Here is a 24,641-nt window from a genome sequence, read left to right as displayed (position 1 = left end):
AGAGTGAGCTTTGGTGTCATGGAAGAGCAGCAATTTGTTGTTGCGTTTAATTTATTTTGTTTTAATGCTAATACTGGGGGGGGGGGTTATTTCCTTAAATGCTGTTGGGGCAATGCAAGCATTTTAATATAAAACACCATTTATATAACAAACCAGATTCTTCAACTACACCAATAGCCAGGCTTTGGTATACGTTCCTAAGTATGTAAGAATCTTAGAATACATTGCAGGCTCCTCTCTATCTCTCAGTTCCTCCCCTGTAACCTGCAGTGTTGAGATAATAAAGGTTAAATCCTATACACATTTACCAGGGAACCTTGGATTTCTCTGTAAGGCTGAGCTCTGGTTTTTCTTCTCTTGGGGTGGGGGGCAGGGGGTGGGGAAGGGTAAGGCAATAGCCTCTGGCCAATCAATCCCATTCACGCCAAAATCCTGGATTTAGCTGTTGATTCCGAAGGTTAGCTGATATTTATAGTCCCAACTAGCAAACAAAACAGCTTTCAAAAGTAACCAAGAAGATGCAACCTCAATGTTGGAGGGTTTTCCTTGATATGCATTTCATTTTGTGGTAAACAAAATAAAAAGTAACCAGGAAGCCTCGTCTGTAGTCATGAAAATTTATAAGAATTCTTAAAAGGTTACAAAGACTTTTTCTCTCCCCCCCCCCCCCCAGCTCTGTGATAGCGATATACCTCTTCCCTCTCCATCTCTATGGTGCCAATGCGTCCCTTCTCTCCACCTCCCAGTCTCTATGGAAGCCAGGAGTCCGGAAGTGCCGCCCTAAAGGGGGCGGGTGGCTGAATGTTTAGCCTGGCTGGTGCTTAGTCCAACTGTCAAGGGGGAAGCAGCCCAATTAGTGCCCATGGCTGGCTCAGCAGCAGCGGCGGGAGGCGGCAGCAGGCGCGGGGCCCCTTCAGTGCCCGATATCTACAGCTCCATGGAGTATGGGCCTGTCCCAGAGGGCACTGGGGCAGCCCAGGTAAGGGAAGCAGGCTGGGAGGCGCCCCCCGGACGCCTGGGTCCCCGAAGAGGAGAGCGCGGGAGAGGGATCCGGTGGGGGTTAGGAATTCAGGGAGATGTTGGAAGAGGAGGAAAGTGTGGATTTCTTTTCTTCAAAAGCAAAGGCTATTTAGTAAGCAGGGCGGGAGCAGGAGTAGATTGCAAACAGGAAGGTCATGGGGAGGGTCTGCCTTCCTTCCCCAGAGCCCGCCGCCCTTTGCCCTGGTCTTTGCCCCTCTCTTCCCCGCCGCTCTCCAACCCTGACCTTCGCTCCTCAGCTGAGCCAGCGGTCTTCTGGCTGGACTCGCCGCCTCTCACGTGGGTGTCGTTGACCATCCGAGCTCCAAAGGTCTCCCTCTTCACGGCGGCACGTTTCAACTATTACTGTTATTTAAGTCTGCATTTAGGAAAAGGGACGCGGAAGAACTTGCGCGTGCTGCAAAGTCAGCTCTAACTAAGAGAGCTGGGATCCCCTGTAGAACCCAGGAGTCCGGCCGAGCCTTGCTGCAGTGCACAAAACAACCTTAGAATGGGAAGCAAAGTCTCGCCCGTGCTCGAATCCTGCCAAAGCTCCCGCTTCGCTCCTTTTTCTCTCTGTCGTCTCGTCTGAATGTCAATGCACCTCTGCATCCCAACCCCGTGTAGGACATCCTGTCCGCCCCTTGAGAGAACACAGGAACTAACTGGGGGGATTATGCTGCGGATATGCAAGCCCCAAACTATGCTTTTCTTGCTATCTTGCTGGGCTGCAGCTAGACTAGCTAACCTGGGGGGGGGGGGGGACCAGTCCGTGCCGTGCAGGGATCTGCTGCGTTGAATGAGCAGAGCGCCCAAAGGAGGCGAGGTAGACGAAGATGCGCTCGGACTCCTGGGTTCCCCGGGAGGTTCAGCGCCCCGCTCTCTGCTTCGCGGGGCAAAGAGAGGTTCTCTTCCAACAGGCGTGGCCGAGCGGCCCGATTTGAATCAGGGTCATATGCATACTGCGCGCCCATTGGCCAGCGCGCCCGTGGTAAGTCCCACCTCGGGTTACGTGCTACCGCGGAGGTACCCGCCCCTCTTACTCCGCCTCGCTCGGTCTTCTGGGTTAGGGAGGGGGCTGTATCCCAGCGTGCACCGGGGTTAGGCTCCTCATTAAACCGAGCTGGGGGGACCCCCTATTCCATTTCATTTTATTATATGATTGCTATTATTTTATTATTAGTAGTATAATTATTATTATAATCGCCGGTCCTTTCCCATCGCGGGCATGTCCTCGCCTTCCCCTTCTTCCTTCCTGGGCCCCAAGAGCGCGGATCGCCCCAAAGTGCCCCGCACCCGGGCAGCCACTTGGAGCCACCGGGAGACGCTGGATTTCCTCGCCCTGTGGGGGGAGGAAGGGATCCAGACGCAGCTGAACCGCTGCCACCGGAATGCCGACGTCTACCAGTGGATCTCGGAGCGGATGGCGGAGAAAGGCTATTTCCGCGACGAGGACCAGTGCCGGACCAAAGGCAAAGACCTGAAGAAGAGTTACAAGCAAGCCAAGCTGCAGGACGGCATCGCCCGCCAGAGGTGCCGCTTCTTCCACGAACTCGACGCCATCCTGGGCAGCGGCGGGAGCGGCAGCGGCAACGGAGGGGGCGGAGGCGCGGCGCCCTGGTGCCAGGTGGTGATCAAGGAGGAGAGCGACCCCGAGCTCGACCCCGAGCTCCACGAGGACGAGTACGCGTGGACCCAGGTGTCCGTGACCGACGGCAGCGACGGGGATCCGCAAGGCGAGCCTTCCTCCTCCGCGGTAGCGGCCGCCGCCGCCTCGTCGTCGTCCTCCTCCCAGGCAGGGGTCGGGGGCTTGCTCCACTCCGAGGACCCGGCCCTCCACCACCACGTGGCAGGCGGGATCGTCAAGGAGGAGAAAAGTCCCGGGAGAGAAGAGAGCGGCCTCCGGGTCGGAGGGGGAGCCTACCTCTACGGCCAGGAGGACGCCCACGTGGAGACCCCCGGCGGGGCGGACCAGCCTCTCTTTCGCCGGGAGAGCCGGGTGCACTTAGAGGCTCCTTGGAGACCAGCGCTGAACCGGAGAGGTGAGTGGAGCGAGAGGTGGAGTTTTTGGATGGGACGGGGAGGAGGAATATATGTGACACGTGATTTTATATATACATATCCCGTGGCTGCTCTCCAGAGAACCCAGGTGTTCTGATCCTCAGCCCTTTTCTATCCGGCCCTCCCCTGGTGCCGCAGCCCTGATGCCCAGGTTGTCAGAATTGCCTTGCACTCTGTTCCTAATGACACTGAAGCCAGGAATCCTGTCTCTCATAGCATTCCCACATTTCCACTCCCAAGGTTTCCTGGCCCGGGAACCCTGATGACCTGACCGCGCCCTTTTCCTGCACCCACCTTCCCAACGTGGCATCCCTGCTAAACCCACTTCCTACTGGAGAACCCAGGAAATCTTGGCAGCTTCTTTCCCACCCATCACCCACCCGCCTTCCTGATTATCTGGCTTGACACTATTGGCCACCTCTACCTTTCTTGAGGCTCAGAATTCCAAAAGCACTACATCCCTTTCCTAAGGCTCCCAAGCAGTCCTTCCTTCACCTTCCTGCTGACAACTGCTAGGCATCGCCACCTTCCAGAATGCCCAGGATTCCTGTCTGGCTTTCAAACTCCCTCCTTTCCATGGGCACTGAGTTGCCTTAAGTGGTCATTCATCCGCTCTGCATAGCAGAAGGTCCCAGGTTTGGTCGACGGCATCTCCAGGTAATGCTGGAAAGATTTCTGCCTGATAACCTGGAGAGCTACTGTCAGTCAGTGTGGACAGTATTGAGCTAGACGCATCCAGTGGGTCAGACTCGGTATAAAAAGGAATCTGTGCCCCCAGGAATCTTGGCCCATAACCTTTTCCTTCGAACTGGTCTCTGCCTAGTCTTTTTTCTCATACTAGGAACCTAGACATGTGCTGGCTACTGGGCTCTGATGGCCAAAGGGATGCTGAACTTAAAATCCTGAAAGCTTTCCTAAAATATCTATGTGTGTTGGAGCCGATCCAGGCTAAAAACCAGGAAACGTAAAAAATACCAACCTATTAATATCCCAGCCAATATCCTGAAATCACTCTTTTTTTAAAAAAACCACAATTTTGCATCCTGTTCATGGTATCAGTTTGTTACTCCATGGTCTGTTTTTGCTACTGTATTATATCTGGATGATCAGAGTAAGTGGAATATCATTGGAATGCGAAATAGAGCCTTGTATTTTAAGGCGTTACCCATTCGCCTTGGGCAACAAGGACGGGAAGGCAGGCAAGTGAGTGGGTTGGTGAAGAAGTGATGGAACCTCATCCATCCTCTGTGCCCAGTGTAGGAACAAGACAGGCTTCCAGATGAAGGAAGCCCCTTCACAGAAATGCAGTCTGCTTCCAGAGGAGGAGGGTGGGGTTCTCTGTATCTCCCCTCCCCACCCTCAAGGCTAGTACATTTGTTTTAGGCAGGCTAATAACGTTAGTGGGCTTATGTACAAAGCTTGTCTAAGAAGCAAAGAGGCACAGGGGCCTCTTAGGATGAATGAACCAACTGCGTCTTTATGAGGTCATTCTTGCCCCACTGTTTTCCGTCTTGCATCTTGCTCTTTTTAATAAAATCAATATAATGCCACTTGGGGTGTGATTGGACTGCTTTCCAATTCTTAAATATTTTCTGGGAGAATGTAAGGAATCTACAATTCACAGCTACGCTTCATAAAAGCAGCCTTGCAGGTTACTTAATCCATGTAACCCATGTGGGCAAGCTGTTGGTCTGGAGAACAGAGGAAGAGAAAAAGAACCAACCCTCCTCAACTTTACACAATTATTATTATTTAATTGCCAGAGGTAAATGGGCAAGTCGAAGTGATCAGCAGTTGCCCGTACCGCACTGAGGCTCTTAGCCAGGGGTCAGCAAACTTTTTCAGCAGGGGGCCGGTCCACTGTCCCTCAGACCTTGTGGGGGGCCGGACTATATTTTGGAAGGGGGGAAAAAACCAAAATTCCTATGCCCCACAAATAACCCAGAGATGCATTTTAAATAAACAGACACATTCTACTCATGTAAAAAGACGCTGATTCCCAGACTGTCTGCAGGCCAGATTTGGAAGGCAATTGGGCCGTATCCGGCCCCCAGGCCTTAGTTTACCTCTTAGAGATGGGTTGGATTTTATCTTGGTTTATGTGTAGTTTTGTCAGCTGACCTGATGGTGGTGCTATTTCATATAGAATCTGTGATGCTTTATTCCCCCAATGGTGGCATTGGGCTGGGTAGAGTATGTGATATCGCATATAGAGATCATAGAGTTGGAAGGGAATCGGAGGACCATTTAGTCCAATCTCCTGGAATGCAGCAATATGCAACTGCCCCTTATGGGGAATCAAACCTACAACCTTGGCATTGTGAGCAATGTGCTCTAACCAACTGAGCTATCCAGCTTCGAGATAGCTGTCTGCTTGAGTTTGGGCCCAAGCTCCTTAGGGCTTTCAGCACCACAACCTCAGAGTTGGCCCATTGGCAAATTGGCAACAGCGATCCTCTGCAGATAAGGAACATGTTTCTGGTAGCTTGCTGCTGTGAGCAGTCCTTGCACTAACTGCAGCTTCTAGAGCAGGTACCAGGGCAGCCCCACATAAAGCATATTGCAAAAATTAAATAACTCCTTCCCCCTGCAGTTTTCTCCAGGCCACGGACCCTGCTGAGCACCCGGGAGAAGCTGGCTCAGCTCCGCAACAGGAGGAAGAGGCCCCGGGACGACAAGTTTGATGATCTCGTGCGGGACATCCGGGCACACTTCCGGGAGAGGGAGAAGCTGTTCCAGGGCTTGTGGGAGGAGGAGAAAGCCCAGCGGGAGAAGGACCGGAGGCTGTGGACAGCCGAGATGGACTGGATCCGGCAGATGTGGGCCAAGAACCAGAAGGAGCGAGAGGCAGCTGGAGATGGCAGGGAGGCAGATGGGCCTCGGCAAGTCAAGGAGGAGAGCTGGAGCAGGGAGCTCTGCAAGGACCCTGAAGGAGGACCTCGGAAAGACACCAGCGTTCAAGAGCCCCTCCTCTTAAAGGTTGCCTGCACTGTAGCAGCCTGATAGGACCTCTGCTCCTTTTTCGGAGAACCCAGGAGTCCAGATCCCCAGTCCCCACCCTAAGTCAATTTTTTCCAGTTCCTTAGAATCACCAAAGTGCCCTTTCTTAGGGCCTCTCTGATCTTATTGCTATTATTTATTTGAGAGATATCCTGCCCTTACTCCCAAAGGAGCCCCAAGCAGCAGGCACAGCAGCAATAAAACCTTTTAAAATTAAACCATGAAAACAGCTTTTGGAAAAAATCTGAAAACATTCTAAAAGCCTCTTAACCAGTGATCTCAGGGTTATAAGTCATCAGTGGTTGGTGCCCATTGTGTCGGTAGGGCGGAAGGCAGGGAGTCCGTCAGTAGGTGGCGCCAGAGACAATGGCAGGCCAGCTGATTCTGCTTTTGCCCTCCTCTTCCTGCTGAGTTCTATAAGGGCCAACACTGAGACTAAGGAGGAGGAGGCCATCCTCTGGACTGGTTGTTGTCAGTAAGAAGGCAGGCAGGTGGGGATTGGCAGAGGGCAGAGGGAGGTTGGTGGGGCAGTGCCCCACTGGCCTTAAAGGGCCAGCCTCTGTTGTGATTGGCAGTTCCATGAATGGCTGTAGCCTTAAAACCCTTGATCGTTTAAACAAAATATAAGTAGGGGCTGTGAACAAAAAAGAAAGCAGAGACCCATGTAATCATTGTGGCAGTAGATTATTTCTTTCTCTAGACGTGTTCTTTTTGAAGTGGCCTTGCCAATGTGGTTGAGTCTCTGTCTCTGGTGTGCAGAGGCAGGTGGATCTGTCAAAATACAGCAAGCACATAATGACCAAACAACAGCCCACAATAGGAAGGGCGAGTGAGAGAGAGAGCATGCATGCATTCACCCACCTATAGCTGGAACAGACTGTAGACCCTTGAGTAGGTAAATGAAAAGTTGAGCATTCAGGTTAACACCCCTGGACTTATGTCTCCTCCTGTGATCTCTAAGCAGCGCACATTGCAACTCCCTCCTGCCTCATCAAATCCAGAGGATGGTCTGGGGCGCAATCGGCTGGAAGCCTTTGGCCGACCCAGTGATGGCACAAGTCTCAGGGCCCTTGCAGGATTCCTCAATACCAGAGTGTTTATCCACCAGCCCATCTGTCTTCTGTGTTCAGTTTTCCGTGTGCTCAGTCGTCTTCCCGGTTTTGTGGATCGTTTTTTATAAAAAGAAGCACACCCAAAACCCACATTTTAAAAACATGCATTTCAAAAAATACACATTTTTCTGTGTATTCCTTTCCAGAAAATATGCCTCTTTTTTTTTTTTTTTGCACATTTTCTGAACCAAAACCGCATCACAGATTTAATCCTATCGATAGCTGTGTTTCCATCCAAATAAATGGCTGTATACACACAGCACATTTAAAGCGTACACACCCAATAATCCTGTAGTTTAAGGATGCTGGGAATTGTGGCACATTGAGGGATACACTACAACTCCCAGGATTCTTGGTGTGTGTGTGTGTGTGTGTGTGTGTGTGTGTCGGTGTCGGTGCTTTAAATGTATGTTGTGTACCTAGCCTAAGTTCAGGTTTAGCAAATTAGGCTTGAAGTGTAGACGGAACAAATTCATCCTCCCGTCCCTACACCTGGCCCAGTATTGTCTGCTCTGTCTGGCAGCCCCTGGGGGGGTGTCAGTGGTCTTTCCCCATCACTGGCTCTCAACCAGGGTTTGAACCAAAGCATGTGGTTGGCTGTCCCTCTCCTGCCAGGTTCTAGCATCATTGTTGGTCACCTTCCACTGATTCAGACCTTTGGCTGATCTAGCTCAACATTGTCTCTGCTAGCAGTGGTTTCAGGCAGGGCTCTTTTCTGACCAGAGATATTGGGGATCGAACCTGGGGCCTTCTGCATGCAAATCAGATGCTCTACCACTGAGCTATGGCCTCTTCTTCGCTTGATTAAGGAGTTCCATCACTGCTGTCCTTTGCTCACTCGACCTAAAAATAAGCTCCTTTGATCTGGTTTAGTTCCAAATTAGCTTGCACAGGATTGTGCTGTTAGTTGATTAATCGTTTAAGCTTTAGCTGATTGGATCCATTAATTAATAGCTTGGGTCTGTATAGATTTGCATATTGCAGTACTTTCGGTTGTGGGGTGGGATGGATGAATACTTCCTGTGAATTGCAGCTGGCACATGGCCTCCAACATTTCTCCCGTGAAAATAGGGACATCCCATTCCACAATGATAATTTTACCATTTATACCCACACATGTTACTGGGGACCCCCAGCCACTTTGGATAGCTTCCGACATATAAAAACATAATTAAACATTAAACATTAACAAAACTTACCTATACAGGATTGCCGGGGATCAGGGATCAGATAGCTCCAGACCCTCCAACATTTCTCCAATGAAAATAGGGACTTCTTGAAGAAAAGTGGGACATTCTGGGATCAAATAAGAAACTGGGATGGCTTCTCTAAATCAGGGACGTCCCTGGAAAATAGGGACACTTGGAGGGTCTGTGGCCATATATTGAAAGCGGCATTGCTTTGTATGCGAGGAAGAATGTGGGGAAGACATCTTCTGTTTGCTTGTTTAAGAAGGGCTTATGCAGCCTTACAGGCACAGTTAAACTAATTTCTTAAAGACATGCAGAAGCATCCAATTGCAAAATAAATATGGCAGCGGTTTTAAAAGCCCAGCACACTTCTGGTGAAACATTCAAGTTCTTAAGCTCTGTTTGAAAAGAAGAAAGATGGAGTACACAAACCTGGGTGTCCCTTTAATTTTTCGTTTTCTCTCCCCACCCCCTTACTTTTTAGACATGGCTGGAATCCCACGGCCGTAGTTTCGGGCATTTCATAGGCGGAGAATGGCTGAAGCCGGACGGAAGGGAGACCTGCACCACCAAGAATCCTACCACAGGTAGAGGCAGATGAGATGAGCTCCACAGCTTAGGGGTTGCCACAGAGCATGCCCTCCCCTGCCCCCTCCCCAAGCTTCTTGGGGAAGCTAGAGAGCCAGTGTGGTTTAGTGGTTAAGAGCAGTGGACTCGTAATCTGGGGAACCGGGTTCGCATCCCCGCTCCTCCACATGCAGCTGCTGGGTGACCTTGGGCTAGACACACTTCTTTGAAGTCTCTCAGCCTCACTCACCTCACAGAGTGTTTGTTGTGGGGGAGGAAGGGAAAGGAGATTGTTAGCCGTTTTGAGACTCCTTTGGGTAGAGATAAAGTGGGATATCAAATCCAAACGCCTCTTCTTCTTCTTCTGTAGACAACCGAAAGAGCTTCTCCACTGATTTTTACACCCATGAGGGTCTCTGTAGGGAAAGAGGCAGTCTGTGTGGGGCCTGAATTGTTTAGGGCGTTAAACACTAATGTGAGCATTTTGAATTGGGCCCAGAAACAAAGTGGCAGCCAAGGCAGCTGTTTTAAAACAGAGATCTCGATGGAACTCCAGCCAGTAACCTGTCCACTGCATCTCTATCAAATGGCTTTTCCTGAGTCCTCTTCAAGAGCAGCCTCATGCAGGCAGAGTGCATTGCAATAACACCACAATAGAAGAAGAAGAAGAGTTTGGATTTGATATCCCGCCTTTCACTCCCTTTAAGGAGTCTCAAAGCGGCTAACATTCTCCTTTCCCTTCCTCCCCCACAACAAACACTCTGTGAGGTGAGTGGGGCTGAGAGACTTCAAAGAAGTGTGACTGGCCCAAGGTCACCCAGCAGCTGCATGTGGAGGAGCGGAGACTCAAACCCGGTTCCCCAGATTACGAGACTACCGCTCTTAACCACTACACCACACTGGCTCTCCAAAAGGTCTCTTGCAGATCATCCAGGGGTCTCCCAGTGGATCCCAAACTGCCTTCTGTCCATTCCTGTTTCAGATGCTGTCAGATAGTCAAATTGTCAAACAGATTAATATTCCTGTTTTTTTAAGAGACAGAATCTGACGCTGCTTTTTTCTTTTTAACATAGAATTCCAAAAAGCTGCAGGGGTGTCTGATGGGGCTGTCTGTTATTCTTCGTTTTAAAGCTCAGTTCCTGTGATGTTCAAAGATGAAAAAGCTATCTGTGCAAACAGTGGCTTGGCTCTAGATGTTGTCCTCCATCCATACAAGGCAGTGGGATCTAGCAGTGGGAATATTCCTGGTGGAAAGAGGCGGGAAAGCTCCCCCTTCAGTCCCCAGCACCACCTCCTACCCTGTTCCAGAGGGTACCTCACCCCACCCCAACAACCCTCTGGAGCAGGTTTTTGGATGGTGGAAAGTGTTGCGGGGGGGGGGGAGGGGAATTGGCAAAGGAACCTCCTATACCCCAGTCTTCTGATGGTAGTAATGGTTAGATCCAAGCTGTTTTCTATTTGCATATCTTGGTTCTGAGAGCTGCATTGGCATGGATTGGGCAGGGAAGCTTAGGATGGGCGGGGAACACATTGCAGAGCTATTAACCAAGGTAAGTTGAGGCTGAAAGGCTGTTTCTGAGTATTGATATTACCCAGGTCTAGTCTTTTTCCAGGGGCCTAGTGGCACCTCCACTGCCCTTCTTGTTTCCAAATTGGAGAGGTTGTTACTGCTTTGACCAAAATAGTGAGGACTAGAACCCTCTTTTCTCTCTCTCCTTCTTCTTTGTCTTTATCGTCGTCTTCAACTACCAGATTCTTCTTAGCGTAAAACAGGGCTGAGCTTCGGCCCTCCAGAAGTTGTTGGGCTCCATCTCCCATCAGCCCCAGCCAGCCTGATCAAGGATACTGGGAATTGCATTCCAACAACATCTGGAGGGGCTGCAGATTCCCCATCCCTGAAAAGGCTTCTGCAGCCTTCCTTCCACATTGTGCTGATGCCTTTGCAGAGTTTACGATTTGCTATAAAACCAGCCCTGGGAGTGGTGAGAGAGACCTCTTCTCCTTTCTTCCACACCCCACAGGGGAGCCACTGGCCACCACCCTTCAGGGCAGCACAGAAGACGTGGACGCAGCGGTTGATGCTGCCACTAAAGCGTTCGAAACCTGGAGCCAGCTCCCTGGCCATGTCCGGGCCCGGCACCTGTACAAGTAAGTGGCCAGCCTTTTCTGACTCGTGAAAACTTTTCCTAGGCTTCTTTTGTTCCCTCCTATAAAAACTGTGCAAGACACTCTTTCAAAGTTTGGATAGCAATAACTTTTGCTCACAGTGCCCTTTGCACTTGTTAGATTCAATATACACGTACAAGGCAAGCAGGTATTACTTACATTACTAATTTGTTATATAGATTTATCAGCAAGACTAGCGTTCTTACAGACACGGACTTAATTCCCAGGCAGGCAGCGGCAGAACAGAGCAGGCCTACTGCTCACCTGCTCTTAACAACACAAAAAGACTGTTATTAGCAGGTATAGCTGTGTCAATTTACACAACTGCCTCAGGCACAAGGTATCGGACCTCACAAGGTCTTTTCTTGGAATGTTGCAACCCTTGTGAGTATCAGCCCTTTATGGTGGTACCTCGGGTTACAGATGCTTCCAGTTACAAATGCTTCAGGTTACAGACTCCGCTAAGCCAGAAATAGTACCTCGGGTTAAGAACTTTGCTTCAGGATGAGATCAGAAATTGTGCGGCGGCAGCAGGAGGCCCCATTAGCTAAAGTGGTACCTCAGGTTAAGAACAGTTTCAGGTTAAGAATGGACCTCCAGAACGAATTAAGTTCTTAACCCAAGGTACCACTGTACTTAGCATTTTGGATGCTCATCTCTCACATAAACAGGCGACCTGCTTCCTATTCCTCTCTTAAGGTGTCATGGCTCCCTCTTTTTACTGTGAAACATACAAAGGCCCTTTGGGTATTCTCTGAGGCCCACCTTCACTTGACTGGTAGCCATCTCTTCTTCCCCCTCTCCCCAGCGTGGCCAGGACCATCCAGAAACACCAGCGGCTCCTTGGTCTCCTCGAGAGCCTAGACAGCGGGAAGCTGATCCGGGAAGCCCGAGATGCAGACCTGCCTTTGGTCGTCCGCCATTTTTACCATCACGCCGGCTGGGCCCAGCTGATGGAGGTGGAGATGAAGGGCTGGAAGCCTCTCGGTGAGTTGGAGGGGCTGGATAGTCTTCCCAGGGCAGAGAGGGGCCTCCACCCCCCTCCCCTTTGCCCCGCCTTTCCCCGCTGAACATGGCAGCACCTCAGCTCACTGCCCCCTCCCTGTTTTTTTAACGCTGCAGTTTCTAACTGTGCCCAGAGGTCCAATAAAAACCCAACCTTCCCTCCAATAGGTGTCGTGGCAGCTCTCATTCCCAGGAGTTTCCCGCTGCTGACTCTGACTTGGAAGGTGTGTCCGGCGCTGGCCATGGGTATGTGAAATGGAGGGAGGGCAGTGGGAGCATCTGTTGACCCTGAGAAAAGTGACAAAAGTGGCACAGTGGTTGGACTAGAGCTGGTGGGACACGGGTTCAAATCTCGGCTCAGCTCGCCGGCCAACTTGGAAGAAGGCTCCACGGTTCTGTCAGTTTTCTTGAGCTCTAGTGACAAGTGGGGACGTGGAGAGTGGGAGAATCTCTCGCCCTCCCCACCTTTCCCCCACCATTTCATACTTTTGCAAACCTTTAGCAGGCGCCCTCCCAAGTCAACGGCATAAAAATGGTTTATATCGCATTGACATGCTGGCTTATTTTTCCACTATTAAAAAAAACAGAGACGTGGAAACTGGAGCTGTAAAATCAGGGCACGGTGTACTCCATTGGGATAACTCCTGGAACATAGGAGCCAACTCCTAGGGGCCAAGGTCCCTTCGGCTCCCCTCCCCAATAAAATATTTGAGGGGGCCAGCCCCCCACAAAGTTGTTGAGCATTGCCTTTCATGCAGCATGTCTGGTGATTGATTATGCAGGGCTTTACTGGGGGCCCCAATTTTTTATTCAAATTGACACCCCTGTGAGGCACAAGTGGCCTCTGTGGCCTGGAGTGCTTTTCACCAGTTTTGACTGGTCGCCTTCCTGCGTCCCCATATGGATGTGAACCTCCTAGTTCCAGCTGAAGGGAAAACAATGTGCCTTCTTGCAGCCCTAGCAAGCGAGGTTGTAAACAGAAAACGGGGGAGCGGAATGTGTGATTCTAGTCTTTGCTCTCTTTCCTTGGTTGACCAGGGTGGAGTGCAGACGACAAAGCTGGATCTTTCCTTTGCTTTCTTCTTCACATCTTCTCCTTTTCTCTCTCTCTCTTCCCCTCAACCTGCCCCTCGTTTCTTGCCATATAGGAAACACCATAGTCCTGAAACCAGCCAGCACTACCCGGCTGACGGCTCTGCTCCTGGCTGAGGTTTGCGCCCAGGCTGGGCTCCCTCCGGGGGTCCTCAACGTCATCACAGGCGACCAGGGTCTGGGAGAAGCTTTGGCCGCCCACCCAGGCATTGACAAAGTGGCCTTTGCTGGCTCTGCCGAGGTGAGTGCTTCTCTCCCCTCAGAGAAGTGGCTTACAATAGCCCTGGTCTGGGGCCTTACAATTCCGGTATCCATTACCCTTCAGAGAGCTGCAACATTCTGTCCCTGCGGCTTATGCATGAGTGCAGTTAGCATGCTCCTTTGCAGCTGATGGCTTTGCAGAAATTTTGCTTTTCCATTTCCTACGTTTTTGATACAGTAGCAGCCAGCACTGTTCACACGGCTTCTTTCCTGCTGGGTTGCTTCTGCACACCAGGTGGAGGGGGGCAGCAAGGTTGGCGCAGGGCAGATTCCGTGGCAGAGCCAATCCGGTGCTCCTGCCAGCAGGTATTCACCGCGCTAACCACTCCTCTCCCCTTCTCCACCTCAGTATGCTACAGCGACTCTGATGGTGGGAGGCCGGGTGAGCAGCACAGCCTCGCCTTGCTGCCCGTTACCGATTAAACGTTGATAGAGAGTTATATGTAGGGCTTGCTATTTCCAGTGCCGAATTCTAAATTGTTTGGCCTTGACAAAGTTATGCTCCAAAAGGCGGCCCATGAATATTTTAAAACAAGTGTGCCGCCTTAAAGACGCACAAAGCCGTGTTCTCATGTGCACAGTCCCTTTGCTATCGCTTCAGGTGGGCCGCAACCTGCGCCGGGCCACCGCTGGGACTGGCAAGAAGCTGTCTCTGCAGCTCGGAGGGAAGTCGCCCTTCATCGTCTTTGACTCGGCTGACCTGGACAGCGCCGTCGACGGGCTAGTAGATGCCATCTGGCAGAACTGGGGGCAGGTAGGTTGAACTGGGGGTAGGCAGACTGAGGCCTAGAACTGGCATTTTTAAATTATTATTATTATTTATTGAATTAACATACCGCTGGGGGCCCTTCCTTTCTACCACAGAGTTGGCACCTAGTAGCCTGCGGGTCTGGGGCAGCCCCTAAATTTTGCCAGGCCTCTGGTAGGCGTTCTGGCTCTTGCTGAGGTGTGGGAGCTGAACGCGGCCCTCCCAAGCCTCTCGGTCTGGCCCTCGGGATTCTTTCCAGGCCATACTCCCTCCTTCAGGCAACATTGACCCTACTTCCCACCCACCCCTTGAGCGTTTTTGCCTGACTGGAATGAAGTCCTTGAACTCTGGATAATGCTTCTTCCTTGCCTGGATGGAGGATAGAGAGGGCTGTGTGTGGATCTGTGTAGAAAGAACTGTTCGCTACGAAGTTTGCTCCACTCCCTTTTTTCCTCTGGCGTGTGGCCCTGGGAAGGTTGCCCAGAAAGGAATGTGGCCCTTGGGTTTAAAGAGCTTCCTCACCCCTGATGTAGTAGGAATTCTGTCAGGTTTTCAGCCATGTGGAAGAGAAAATGTTTCTCCAAAGCTGGGCAGGTGTTACCACATACAGTGGTACCTCGGGTTAAGTACTTAATTTGTTCCGGAGGTCCGTTCTTAACCTGAAACTGTTCTTAACCTGAAGCACCACTTTAGCTAATGGGGCCTCCTGCTGCCGCCGCACCACCGGAGCACGATTTCTGTTCTCATCCTGAAGCAAAGTTCTTAACCTGAAGCACTATTTCTGGGTTAGCGGAGTATGTAACCTGAAGCGTATGTAACCTGAAGCATATGTAACCCGAGGTACCACTGTAGAGTGTAACAGGGGTTTTTTTGGGGGGGTGGGGGGAGTATTAATTCAGTTTAAATCAATTCCCTCAGGATGTTGGCATTTTCCTCCCTTCCTCAGGCCCAGAGTGCCGGGTCTCAGCTGCTCCTGCAGGAATCCATTGCCAAAGACTTCGTTCAACGCCTGAAGCGCCGAATGGGGCAGCTCCGCGCGGGGGACTCTCTGGACAAGGCCGTGGACTTGGGAGCCTTGGTCAGCGAGAAGCAGCGGCACGCCATCGAGGGCCTGGTGGAGGAAGCTCGAGCGGAAGGCGCTGAGGTGAGGGGCTTGGGCCTCTTGGGGCTTCTGGAGAAGGGGGGGGTGGTCTTTAAGGCCACACGCACACCATATGTTTAAAGTGTTGCGATGCTACTTCAAACAGACATGGCTCAGAGGTTTGGAGAATTGTAGAGCTGGAAGGGACCCGAGGGTCATCTAGTCCAACCCTCCTGAAATCCAGGAATCTTTCACCCAACGTGGGGCTCAAACCTGAGTTCCTGAGATTAAGGGTCTCATGCATTATCACCTGAGCTATCTTGACATGGTGTCCCCCAAATAATCGTTGCGGGGGCAGGGTGTAGTTTCTTAAGGGTGCTGAGAGTTGTTAGCTGTCTCCCCTCACAGAGCTACGACTCCCAGAATTCCCTGTGAAGAGCGGCCGGTTGTTAAAGCACTCTGGGAATTGTAGCTCTTGCTCAGGCGCATGACAAAGCATTATTCCAGCAGGCATTTTACAGTAGCGTTTCCGCTTCTGTTTGGTTTTGTGACGATTTTATTGTTCTGTATGATTTCTTTTCTGTACGCTGCTTAGCAAATAATTAGCAGAAGCTTTACATTTTAAAATGTGCAATTTCAGAATGCTTTTGGCACGGCCTATTCCTGGATTTGTAAAATATGTCGCCTCCTGATTGTTTTGCCTTTTTAAACTGTGTTATGCTCTTGGGCACCTCAGTGATGCGATATATAGAAATAAATCATTTCCCTCCCCTTTTAGGTTTTCCAGGCATGGGCATCCCTTCCTCCAAGTAGGCTGTTCTACCCTCCGACCTTAATCACCGGCGTGTATCCTACCTCCCGTTGCGTCAGGGAAGAGGTAGGAGGATGTGACTGCCAAGACTTTAGTCCCATAGTTTTCTGGTTGGTGTGAGTTCCCCCACCCCCCCACCCCCAAAAAAAAGATTAAGCAGGGGATGTATTACTTGTTCATAATTGTCCACTTGTTGAGCCTGTCTAGGAAAGACAACTAACCAATAAGAGAAAGGAGAAGGGAGTCCTCTTTTGGCAGAAATCAGTATTACCACATAAAATACTGTTTATCAAAGAAATGGTATAGTACCTTTAGAAGAAAAGTTTGGATTTGATATCCCGCTTTATCACTACCCGAAGGAGTCTCAGTGCGGCTAACATTCTCCTTTCCCTTCCTTCCCCACAACAAACACTCTGTGAGGTGAGTGGGGCTGAGAGACTTCAGAGAAGTGTGACTGGCCCAAGGTCACCCAGCAGCTACATGTGGAGGAGCGAGGAAGCAAACCTGGTTCACCAGATTATGAGTCCACCGCTCTTAACCACTACACCACACTGGCTCTGCTTTACTTTACTCTTTACTTCAGATGTCCTTTTTATTTTTATTTATGATAATTCGTGCTCATGATGGAATCAAGGTGGTTATACGCAGTCCCACTTCAATACTGTTAGTGTCTGCAAATGTTTTGGGGCAGACATGCTAATGCACGATTATGGCGTCAATGATACGTTGCAGAATACACTTGCAGAAAGACACCAGTATGGAGGGACCCCAGGACTGGCTAGAACAACAAAGTGGGCAAATTTTCACCAAGACTCCTTTATCAGACTGGATATTAAGCAAAAAAGGAGCACATGGGATGTGGTGTTAAATACGTCACTGTGTGCAGCCAGAAAAGCTCCAGGCGGGTGTAAAAAGATCTCTGACTGAGCTCCTGAGACAGAGAAGTGACAGCTGCCCTCCCTTTTGGTTTCTCTCTCTACCTCCTAATCAAAAATGCAAAGGGGTCCTTGTAATACAGAGCGGGACAGGAGGTAAAAAAAGCCCCACCATGCTACTCCTTACGAAGGTTGAAGATTTAATTGCAGGTGATGAGTTAATCAAAGAGTGGTGGTGCCCCAACTTTCTCCCTCTCTTCCCCTGCTTGAAAACTTCTGAGGGTCTTGATGTACCACTTAATAGTTTTTCTGCCAGATGGAGCAATTGCAATGCGCTGTGCTGGATGCGGTGTAATCTTTAAGTCTTATTTTTACAAGTATGCCACAAACCACCTGAATGAAGCTTGTGGCCCACTGACCACCATTGGGGAAACCCCTGGTATGGAGTGAACAGAAACTAAATTGGGTAGTATGGCCTAATGGTTAGAGGGCATATTGAATTCCCTTCCCACCCCAGTAGGCAAAGCCCTAACATGACAGTCCACCCCTGTATGGCATCTCCCTTCAACTAGCAGGGCCTGTTCCCATATTCTGTGCTATAAAAAAACCCCTCAGAGTTAGCCAAAGCAAGGGGAACTTCTTCTCCTTGATGTTGACGTGGGTGGGTGTCCGCCCCGTTCTACTGACTCTCTACCAGATTGGGATCCTAGGTCCAGGAGAACTGATGGAATGTCTGTTTACAAAACTTGGTTGATTAAGAATCCGGCTCTTTTTCCATCCTTTTCTCCAGCAAGTGAAAATACGTCAATGAATTAAGTGATGGCCAATGTGAACGGCTCTCATTCATAGAATCATAGGATTGTAGATTTGGATGGGACCACGTGGGTCATCTAGTCCAACCCCCTGCAATGCAGGAATCTTTTGTTCAATGTGGGGTTCGAAACCACAACCCTGAGATTAAGAGTCTCGTGCTCTACTGCCTGAGATGGCCTCTCCTCTCTTCCTGACAGCAGAGCAAAACCTTGCTAAGGAATTAAGAGACCCACGCAGAGCAATGGCGTAAAGAATTCCTGCCTTGCAACCACAGAAGACTTTAATTTTTGAGCTTTCTGCATGCACTGCTCTCGTGCTTCCAGTCCTGTCTCTATCCTCCCAAACCAGGAGGACTGGAATCTTGCATGAGTTTTTCAAGACCTTACTTGGAAAATAAATACCACCCAGGTGGTTAAGAAAGCCCAACAGAAACTCAATCTCCTCGGATATTGCAAAAGAATGATGTCAATCAACATTTGATGATCTGCTTCTACCGGTCAACGATAGAAAATGTCCTTTCATACTGCATCACGGTGTGATACACTCGTTTGACATCAGCTGATAGGAAGTGCCTACAGAGGGTGGTGAATACAGCACAAGATATTATGGGCTATCCCATGAATCCGCTGGATGAAGCAGCGGAAGAATGTTACCTCAAGAGAGTGAGGAAAATTCTCAGGGGTGATTCACACCCTGGCCGGCACTTTCTTGATCTCCTGCCCTCAGGCAGAAGATACAGAAGCATGATTAGTCGCACCAACAGGGTAAAGAACAGCTTCTATCCATGGGCTGTTAGGCTGCTGAATGAAAAGATAACAACAGAGCAACTGACTTTTGGGTTTGGTGGGTTTGCGTCAGTAAACAAGGGGAATTAAGACTAAGAGAGTTGCGTGGGGGGTGCTCGTGTAATCTCACTGTATGCAAGTTGTACAAGTGACAATAAAGTATTTCAATATTCAATATTTTAGTGAAAGAGCTTTTGAGACAGGGTTTTTTCTTTTCTTCTTGTGACATTCTAGGCAGGCATAGGCAAACTCAGCCCTCCAGATGTTTTGGAACTACAACTCCCATCATCCCTGACCACTGGTCCTGTTAGCTAGGGAAGATGGGAGTTGTAGTCCCAAAACATCTGGAGGTCCAAGTTTGCCTATGCCTGCATTCTAGGATTGGAGTATGCTGCATGTCAGATCCTAGAATCCTCTTCCACCCTTCCCCCTCTTGTTCAAAATTTGTTTCGTGTGTTCCAGATCTTTGGCCCGGTTCTGGTATCATTGACTTTCCGGACAGCCAAGGAGGCGTTGGCGTTGGGGAACAGCACCCCCTATGGGTTGGCTGCCAGTGTGTGGACGGAGACCCTTTCCCTGGCTCTGGAAGTCGCTCACAGGTAGGTTTTGTCACTCCAGCCTAGCTTTCCCACCCCACTAACACAGAAGTTTGCAAATCACCTGGGAGACTGTCTCTGATCTGGTCTATGTCTGCAGTAGAACAAGGCGGTAGAATCATGAGGTGGTAGAGTGAAATGTTTCACTTCAGAATGCAAGTGGGCAATAGCATTTATTTTTTTTATTTTTTTTAAAGTAATATTTATTGATAATTTCAAAATTACAAGAAAAATAAAAAACAGCAAACAACACTACAATACACAAAAAGAAAAAAGAAAAAGAAGACAATAAAAAAAGAGAAAAGCACAAAATGTAAAAACCAGTATAACAGTACAGCAATAAAAAAAGTAAAAGAGAAGAAAAAAGAGTAAAAAAACACAAATCCCAAATTGCATATCCATAATTTCCATTTGCTTGTTTCATTGACCTCCTCACACCTCCATTTTTGTATTCTAGTTTAGTAATTATTTCAGCAAATTCTTTCCATCTTTCTCAATTTTTGTTAAAAAATTTGTCTTAACAATTTAACCTAATAATTAACTCAACAAATCCTTACCATCTTTCCCCATATTCTATTATTCAGATTACCTTAATTTATTTAACCTTATCTTACCCCTAAGAGCCTTAAAGCTTAAATCTTAAATTTCAGATATACATAACTCCTAATATCATTTCTGCTAGAGTCGTATAGTTTCATTCCCACATTTTCCCTGATATTCATGAGCTGGTTCTAAAATAAAAAAGTTTCCATTATAAATTCTCTTCCAATCATCATCCAGCGTCTCTTCTTCCTGGTCTCGGGTCATGTCAGTCCTTATTGTCCTTATTGTCCATTCCATCTAGTCCGTCAACCTGGAAGCCTTATGTCCGAGGCCCTTAAATCTCTTCCATGTCCCTTCTGCAATTCTTCTTCATCTTGTTTGTGTTTGCCCTTTTCCTTGTCTCTTGTTGGTCTCTGTCTTAGATTCTTTCCTTTCTCATTGAGGAGTAGGTCTCTGGGGGATTCCAACCCAAAAATGTCTCCATCACCCTTCATCCAGCTCACCCATTCCCCACAGTCCTCGATATAATCCAAAATGAGTTTAAAATCAAATTTCAGAGTCTCTCCAAAGCTAGAAGTCTCCTCATCTCCAGACTCCCCTTGGCCCACTCCAGCTTCAATCTTCAATAACAGTGGCTTATGCTCCTGTAGGGCCTTGGGTCTCTCCATTTGTACTATTTGAGGTGCAGCCACATCCTCCTCCATTGTCAACTGCATTTGCCCAGTCGGTACAGATTGATAGGTTGGTTCTTGGATGATTTCTGTATCTATGTTATTAACCACAACAGTCAAATCCATTTTCTCATTCATCAAGTCCATCTTTTCATGCATCTGCTCCAGCAAAGCATTTGTCTTGCGTAGAGCAAGCAACCAGTCTTTATCCCAGCTCATCTTTATTCAAGGTCAGAAAAGTCTGTTCCCACGGTCTTAATCACACAGATGTTCGGTCTCAAGTATGCTGCAACAACAATTTAGCAAGCTCCCTCTAGAGGAGACAGTCTACTTGTAGCCATTTTTTTTTTTTTAAAGACAAAGGAAAGTTACTTTCATTTTTCAGATATTTCAAACGTTTTTCAGATATTTTGTTTCTTTAAGATGCGAAAGGCAACATTAGAATCAACTTGTTTCTCTTCATTAGCTATCTGTCAAAGTGTTACGTTCCCCGTCAGTGAACCTCAGCAACAGTTTCTGTCTCTGACACCCCGTTCCCAGGTTAGAGACGATGGAAACTTATCCTTCTTCACTCCCTCTCCTGCTACGGTTAAACAGAGTCCCCCCCCCTTTTCTCCTGCTTCCAAGGGGGGTTTCAGTGGTTCTAAATGAAGGAAATTTAGTCCTTTTTTGACAGCTTCCCGGCTTTAGCTTGCAAAGTTTTTGCTTTAGTCTATGTGCAAAGAAACGGAAGGCGGACTTCCTGTTTACACCTTCCCGCTTCGTTACCAAATTAAAACAATTTCTTGATCCAATTTTCCGTTTCTACTCACGGGTACTTGTTTTAAGTCCAATTGTCCACAGGAAAAAGTCAGCGCTGTCTGGCAATGGCTGTGCGGCTTCACTCCGTGAAAGTAGCAGTCAGTTCGTAGCACCGCGCTTCTCACCCCACTTCGCTCCGGAGCCCCTGGATAGGATTCCCCGCGAGTAGGGGGGCGCTTCTGGTGCCCTGCCGAACCCCACGTTCCCAGGCTTCCTCCGCCTGGGATTTCTAGCGGGTCCCCACCTTCGTCGCGGTGGGAAGACCCAGTTTTCATGGAGCCCGTTCCTCCGGTCGGAGGAACTCCGCCATTCACCAATGGCGCTGACCCCGAATGGCATTTTTTTTTAATGGTCTTCTGCTTTATTTTATTTTTAAAATCTTCCCTGCAAGTAAAACAAAAAAGCAGGGAGAAAGGCTCTAGCCCAGGGGTAGGCAACCTAAGGCCCGGGGGCCAGATGCGGCCCAATCGCCTTCTCAGTCCAGCCCGCGGACGGTCCGGGAATCAGCCTGTTTTTACATGAGTAGAATGTGTCCTTTTATTTAAAATGCATCTCTGGGTTATTTGTGAGGCCTGCCTGGTGTTTTTACATGAGTAGAATGTGTGCTTTTATTTCATCTCTGGGTTATTTGTGGGGCATAGGAATTCGTTCATTATTATTTTTTTTCAAAATATAGTCCAGCCCAGCACATGGTCTGAGGGATGGTGGACTGGCCCATGGCTGAAAATGATTGCTGACCCCTGCTCTAGCCTATCCTGTTCCATTTTGTGCCTAGTTTTGCCTTGCAGATAAGTGCCCTTCGCCCCTGTGTTCTGAGGTGGTACGGTCCATTCTGCCGCCTCCGTCTCATTCTGCTGCCAGGCTTTGCATGGACTATGCGGAGAAATGTGAGGTGTTTTCCAAAATGCCTCGGAACCCAAGTTCCCTCAGGAGATTTAAGGAGCCCTGTGTACAGGGCCGGCCTTCTCTGACCCTCTCCCATTCCGCCTCTCCAGTTTGCAGGTGGGGACTGTCTGGATCAACGGCCACAACATGCTAGACGCTGCATCTGCTTTCGGGGGGTACAAGGAAAGCGGTTATGGCCGAGACGGAGGCAAAGAGGTTAGCTGGAGAAGCTGGCTTCATGCTGGCGCAGAGGGATCTCTGGGGTCTGGCTCTGGTTAGTTGGGGGGCGGGGATACAAAATAAAACAATTTGACTTTTCAATTTTATTATCTTCTTTGCTCAGGGCCTTTTTGAGTACGTGAGACCAAACTGGCAGGCTCGCCCGGATCCCGGCGCTGTGGATCTGGACTTCAAGACCTTTGCTACCTCACAAGGGGCTGAAATCCCCTCGGTTGCTGCAGACAGTAGAGTCCCACATTCCTCAGCGTCTGACCTGGAAGGAAACATTCCAAAGTAAGGGTGTATTGGGCCAGATCCAAACCTCGCATTCAAAGCATGTGACCCCCCCCCCTCCAGAAATAACCCTGGGAACTGTAGTTTGTCGTGGGTCCTTGGAATTGCAGCACTATGAGAGGGTAACTACAGTTCCCAGGATTCTTTGGGGCTTTAAATGTGCTTTAAATCTGCCACCTAGAATGTGCCTGCTTTCACTGTGCCCCCACTCCACCCCCCCTCCAGTATTATGCTTTAAATGTAGGAACTTGGCGGGGGGGGGGGGGAGAGAATTTGCTTTGGTAAAGTTATGTAGCCCAACCAGGGTGGATAAAAATCAATGATTTTTAAAATAATAATAATAATAAACCATTCTTTTTATTTAAATCAGATTTTTTTTATTTAAATCAGATTTTAAAAATAAAATGCTTTTTGGGGGGAAGTCTTTCGAAATATTTCTATTTAAGTTACATTGTAGTCCAACGGCTATTCATCAGGAAATAAGGATTTGTTTTAAGTTTTTCACGTGTGCTGAAACTAAATCTAAGGTTTGTTTTTTAATTGTTTAAGCACATCAGTTAACAAACATGGATAAATATGCTATAATGTTATTGTTTTAGTTAAATAAATTGTTCAAATTGTTATTAAGGAAATGATTATTTTTCTCCTTCCAAGAAAGTACAGAAGAAAAGTTGTCCAAATATAAATAGTTAACTTATTAAACCTCACAATAATTTCATAATTATCTATGTATTTCTAATACAGCAGTATAACCAAATCAGTCGTTTTTGATATAGCAGTAAAAATACTCTAAAAATTAGTTATTCCAAAAATGAAACCTTTATCTGGTTGTAAATATTAAGATTATACTAGCAAGAATTAGTCTTTCTGAAAAAAATAATGATTTAAATCAAGTCTTACTGACTAGTGATTTAAATCGTGATTTAAATCAGTTTGATTTAAACTAAATCCACCCTGAGCCCAACCTCAAGAGTTCTTTCCCCTAATCCTTTTCAAGCCCTTTCCACCTTCTCTTTTGTGCTTATGCTCAGCACAACCACTGGAATGGGTGGCTTCCTGAAGAGATGAATTGAGGAGAAGGTGTCCTTTTTTTCCCCATGGAAGAATTCACTGTGAGAATAGGGTTACACAGGCCTTTTCTTGCAATCTTAATTCACAAACTAAAAGTCCGGGAATTAGGGGGTTTGTGTAGTAGGGGCTGAGCAAGAAATGTGTGCCGTTTTGGACTTCGTGACGAAAGGTGACATGTGTGGCGTTTTCTCTGAAACAAGCAGCCCAGTGAGCTAGGGGCACAAAATGCTGGGCCTTTACCCCTTTCCCTTCTCCTCTGTGATGGCAGTGTGGACCGAACCTACAAGCTGTACTACGGGGGTGCGCAGAAGAGGCCAGACTCCATGAGTTCCCGAGCCATCCTTGACCACGCTGGCAAGATAGCAGCTTACGTAGCAGACGGGGGCATCAAAGACATCCGTAATGCTGTGGAAGCCGCCCACAAGGCTGCTCCGGGGTGAGTCTGAGCAGGGGAAGGAGGTGGGAGGCAGAGGAGAGCCACTGCCTCAATGGGAGTCAGATAAGCAGTGGTGCCTTCAGGGGTAGGGCTTGAGGGTTTGGCCCCACTCAGCAGAAAGGGCCCCCAAAATGCAGAGATTTTACCATTCAAAGAGGACTGTCCACATTAAGTCCATAAAGGCCTCATTCACATTTTTTATTATTATTGTTATTGTTATTGTTATTATACCTCTGGTTACGAACAGGATCCATTCCAGAGGCCCGTTCGCAACATGAAAAGAGCACAACATGCAGGTTGTGATTCGCTGCTTCTGCGCATGGGCGTGATATCTTTTTGCGCTTCTGCGCATGCGCGAGTGGTAAAACCCAGAAGTAACCCTTTCCAGTACTTCCGGGTTGCCGTGGGATGTAACCTGAAAGAACGTAACATGAAGCGGACGTAACATGAGGTATGACTGTACAGTGGTACCTCGGGGGACAGATGCTTCAGGTTACAGACTCCGCTAACCCAGAAATAGTACCTTGGGTTAAGAACTTTG

The 24,641-nt window shown here is 48.6% G+C and overlaps 1 protein-coding gene across 2 annotated transcripts in view; it reads left to right on the top strand.

Annotated features, from left to right (window-relative positions):
* Positions 1-1,014: 1,014 nt before the first annotated feature.
* Positions 1,015-24,641, top strand: part of ALDH16A1 (aldehyde dehydrogenase 16 family member A1) — a 46,936-nt gene continuing 23,309 nt past the window's right edge. Inside the window, exons 1-14 of one of the 2 annotated variants that reach the window (XM_080976121.1) lie at positions 1,015-3,059; positions 5,672-6,057; positions 8,865-8,967; positions 10,969-11,095; positions 11,922-12,100; positions 12,287-12,364; positions 13,267-13,451; positions 14,073-14,225; positions 15,166-15,363; positions 16,079-16,177; positions 19,047-19,183; positions 22,191-22,296; positions 22,424-22,593; positions 23,933-24,100. In XM_080976121.1, the coding sequence (XP_080832247.1) occupies positions 2,246-3,059; positions 5,672-6,057; positions 8,865-8,967; positions 10,969-11,095; positions 11,922-12,100; positions 12,287-12,364; positions 13,267-13,451; positions 14,073-14,225; positions 15,166-15,363; positions 16,079-16,177; positions 19,047-19,183; positions 22,191-22,296; positions 22,424-22,593; positions 23,933-24,100 (2,903 nt within the window). In that variant the 5' untranslated portion in view covers positions 1,015-2,245. The remainder of the gene's footprint in view (positions 3,060-5,671; positions 6,058-8,864; positions 8,968-10,968; positions 11,096-11,921; positions 12,101-12,286; positions 12,365-13,266; positions 13,452-14,072; positions 14,226-15,165; positions 15,364-16,078; positions 16,178-19,046; positions 19,184-22,190; positions 22,297-22,423; positions 22,594-23,932; positions 24,101-24,641) is intronic. The other variant, XM_080976120.1, reaches the window with a different exon arrangement.

The sequence above is a fragment of the Podarcis pityusensis genome, assembly GCF_964106645.2.
Source record: "Podarcis pityusensis genome assembly, chromosome: 13".
Taxonomy (NCBI): Eukaryota; Metazoa; Chordata; class Lepidosauria; order Squamata; family Lacertidae; genus Podarcis; species Podarcis pityusensis.
The sequence above is the reverse complement of the archived record's forward strand: the minus strand, read 5'-3'. Positions and strand labels throughout refer to the sequence as shown.